This window comes from Glossina fuscipes, unplaced genomic scaffold (assembly GCF_014805625.2).
Source record: "Glossina fuscipes isolate IAEA_lab_2018 unplaced genomic scaffold, Yale_Gfus_2 60199, whole genome shotgun sequence".
NCBI lineage: Eukaryota > Metazoa > Arthropoda > Insecta > Diptera > Glossinidae > Glossina > Glossina fuscipes.
In genome coordinates, this window is record NW_024002678.1 from 4523 (window position 1) to 8326 (window position 3804).

A 3804-nucleotide genomic window follows, 5' to 3' on the forward strand; every position below is an offset into this window, starting at 1 on the left:
TTTTAGTTTTTTATAAAATTTCTGTATAATTTCTTATTTCATTTATGCTTGGATTTCTATTTTTGTTTAGTTTTTCTAATGACTTTGTAGTGTTCAGTTATCAATTACCTTAGCAAAGGTGGTTACGTGGTGGGTTACGTACCGTGGGCTAACTTCACTTCAGTATTCAACATCACACAGTATTAATGTTTGCGGATGACTTTAACTTTCTCTTTCTTTAATCTGACAGGCTAACAATAGCCTGTGTTTGGTGTGTAATTTATTGTATAGCTTCCAAAAAGTTGTAAGCTGTCAGTTGTCTGGTTGTTGACCACTTTTTATGTATGTGTGTATTAACAAGAAAGATTTAGATATTGCTTTCGACTCTAACCGCAAATTTGATATCCTTATTGAGGGTTCGGTTAATAAAACTATAACCCTACCTGGGTTTATAAAATGATGGTCCATGACCGCTACGTTATTAACTTGTATACATCTTCAATTAGGTCAACGCTGGCATACTCAATGATTGTCTTGCTTTCTTGTGATGCATGCCACGTTGACCTTTTTGATCATGTTCAACCTGAATTCACGTTGTTTGCTCTGCGCCGCTAGACATGGAATCTGGGCTTAACCCTTGCACCATATTAAAACAGACTGAACGCATAGATACTAATATTCCTAGTCGGATTTCACGACATCTTGGTATTTAAAGCTACCACAATGAAGAAACAGTTAGGAATTGCTTTATCCATTTTGGCGAATATGTAAAATCTTGAAGGCATGTAATCATTTGCTTGCTTTTTCGATTACCTCCGCCAGTATTATTAAAAGCCTTATATTACGTAATTACTTGCTTAATTACGTGTTGTTCTTTCTAAGCTTAGATTATTAGAATTTTATTGAAGGGCTTTTTCATGCTACACATATCTTGTTTTTGTTTTTTATTCAACACTCCTTAAGCCAAAAGTGTTAGATTTTCCTGCATGGAGTGCCTAACAGCGCTTAAATTTTAATAATATCGCCTGGCACTTCCAGACAGATAACTTCGGGTCTCAAGCGAATGTGTTCGTCGTATGCTCGAAAAAATGCAACGACCTTGTATCGTCCTTCCATGTTAACAAGCGCCTGTCCATCAGCTTTGGCTGTAAAGGGGTTGTGACGATATTTTATCTAAATTTGATGAACTGTTTAGAAACGCATAAAGTATTCAGAAGAAGACAACACATACACCCTTTCCGAAACATTGAAGGTCCTCCGGAAAAACGTGTCGCGACCATAGCTCGTAGATGTATGAGTCAGTCATTTCCATTTCTTTACAAAAGTCCAGTACTCGTACCGAGAAAGGAGTTTGTATCCAACCACCGCGAAAAAATTTTTGCAGCTCCGCATCCATCTATAAAAATTTTAAATAGGACATTTTTCACTCTTCAATTAATCCGGCTGCAGAATTTTTGTGCAAGACTAACATAATACTTTTCTAAGTTTTATGAAGCATGCAGCATTACTTCTTTAACGTTACATGTAATTTGAATTTCTTCTGTTATATGACGTTAGTGTTCTATTTATTATATGCCGTTACTTTGCCGAAAAACTCTTTCATAATTAGCTATATATATTTGTACTACAGTTTAACAACTTGCTGATTGAAGCTTTTTTGTATTCAATTATAACATTTACCGTGACTCGATCACCCTTCTTTATATCCCAAATCATTTTCAAAGTCCCGCTATAATGTATTCCTTCATCATCGTGAGAAACAATCAATTCACTTTGATCTACAAAATGATCCATACCGACCGTTCCTGGCTTATTGGTGCAATCAATGGATAATTCAGGATATTCCGGTACAAATCTGTAAAGAGAGGCTTGTGCCTCAAAACCCAGTGTAAGTATAATTATTATAATTAAACCGTTCGAAGGAGTCATTGTATTGCCTTCAGATCACAAAAATTTACTGAAAAATTTTACCCCGAGCAAAGTTTTATATATCGTCTAGAGTTACGACATTACAACAACTAAACAATTAAAAATACTATGTGTATATATCTATATATATATAAATTATTCATTATTATTGAATAATTTCCGTGGTAATACACCATTAACCTTTTTCTCGCTATGATCTAAATGAATATTTTTATCAAAGCTATTATATTAGAGTATGTCCAAAACCTGAACTGGAGTGGTCCAAATTTAGTGTAGCATTTAGCTTGTCGAAGATTTTAATTACTTTCATACATCCATGCAGAGTTAAAATTTTCTATATGGTAATATAATAATTATTATCCCAATTAACTTAATTAGAGAAGTAAATCGTAAGACTAAAATCATAAGGCATAAGCATCTGCGGCTATCGGCTTTATTGAAAAATTTACCCTGCTCGGAATTCGAACCCACCATCATGGGGTTATTACTCGAGATATTTGGCTTATTCGACCCCTCAGACGTATATCTTTTCTTTTTTTTCTTTTTCTTATCCTGTATGGTATAAAGATCAGGTGCAATATAAAGTTTTATTTGCGTTTATCATTGCTGCACGAGTACAAAAGTTATTTAGAAACAAGTACAAAGATTACAGCTGAATGAAAAACATATTTCAGCGATACCGGAATTCAAAGTAAGGTCTACAAAAAGTATTCAGAATATTTGCGCTATAGTATTAGTTGGCATAATGTTTATTTCGATCAGGCAAAGAAAAATAAACGTAAGTATAAGCAAAATTTTATTTACCGCCGTGGTTAATATCTGCACATCATCAACCACCACTATTATTATTACTATTATTATTATAATTTACTTAGGCCAAGGAGATAAATTCTGGGATTTTTGAATGAGCTCTAGCAAGCAAGACTGTCGGCTCTTTTTTTCTTGAAAGATAGGCTAAATTGGTTACCCTAGTCGCTTTAATAAAATTAAATATTTTATTAATATTATGCGCTTTCAAAATATTCATGAAGACATTCTGAAAGTAAGCTTTTAAATATCGATAAGAGACATTGGCAAAGCGTGTGTTTAACCGTCAACCGTAGTAGGTTATTTTGCTTTCAGGGAATCTTTAAGAGACGCTCTCGACGAAAGCCCTCAGAGTTGAAGAAAGCAATTGTTATCTCTTCATATTGCGTACGATTTTAGACCAAGCTACGATGACAAGGTAAGCTAAATAAACAAGCACACTATTAGTGTGAACATAAATCGAGCACCATTCTTCGGAGAAATAGAAACAATGACAATCAATTAACGTTGAACATATAGCACATTCCACATTTCAATTACGCTGAACACATACTAAGTTTTTGGGAATGTATATAACACGAAGAGGGGTAAACCCATTTTTAGTAGGGTTATTTTCCATTTCGAGTTAGGCATGTTTATCTCTGTGTTTATTTTTATTATTAGCATTAGAACAGTTAACGGAAAACGTACGAAAAACTTTCAATATTTTAATTTAATTTTAAGGAAAGAGCTCACTTAAATAAGTCGTTATTTAAAATATTTTTTTAGTGTACCGATGTCGCCACCACTGCTGTGAAAGCTATTATCATTTATATCGCTTTCGTCGAAAAACCAGGAAATGTTGTTAAGTGGAGAGTTTTGCATACGCTTTACTTTCTTCATTTTTCTCCATGGCCGATACACCAGGCTTACGGCGATCATATAAGTATAAATTTTGCACAATTGATAAATACTGCTATCTTGCGCTGTTAATATAACTTCAAGTTTGATCAACGCAACTTAATTCCTGGAGTAGCAAGTGGGAATGAAACATTAACTTTCCCAAGAAGCTGTGGCTGCGGCACAGTAAGATCATAACATAAAAAAATT

At 33.9% G+C, this 3804-nt stretch overlaps 1 protein-coding gene across 1 annotated transcript; it reads right to left on the reverse strand.

The window, feature by feature from the left end:
* Nucleotides 1-984: 984 nt before the first annotated feature.
* Nucleotides 985-1908, reverse strand: LOC119643314. The gene is made up of 3 exons (XM_038042655.1): nucleotides 1660-1908; nucleotides 1211-1375; nucleotides 985-1152 (listed from the first exon to the last, which is right to left on the reverse strand). Exons 1-3 carry the CDS (start codon nucleotides 1906-1908, stop codon nucleotides 985-987), a joined length of 582 nt encoding a protein of 193 aa, XP_037898583.1.
* Between the last annotated feature and the right edge of the window lie 1896 nt (nucleotides 1909-3804).

What these genes read in the sequence shown, in the direction of transcription:
- LOC119643314 (XM_038042655.1), bottom strand. Translation starts at nt 1,908, where the DNA reads ATGACTCCTTCGAACGGTTTAATTATAATAATTATACTTACACTGGGT. An exon ending in AGAAGGGTGATCGAGTCACG is followed by an intron (nt 1,376 to 1,659) that starts GTAAATGTTATA and finishes AAATTTTTATAG; the next exon opens with ATGGATGCGGAGCTGCAAAA. An exon ending in TTCAATGTTTCGGAAAGGGT is followed by an intron (nt 1,153 to 1,210) that starts GTATGTGTTGTC and finishes CATCAAATTTAG; the next exon opens with ATAAAATATCGTCACAACCC.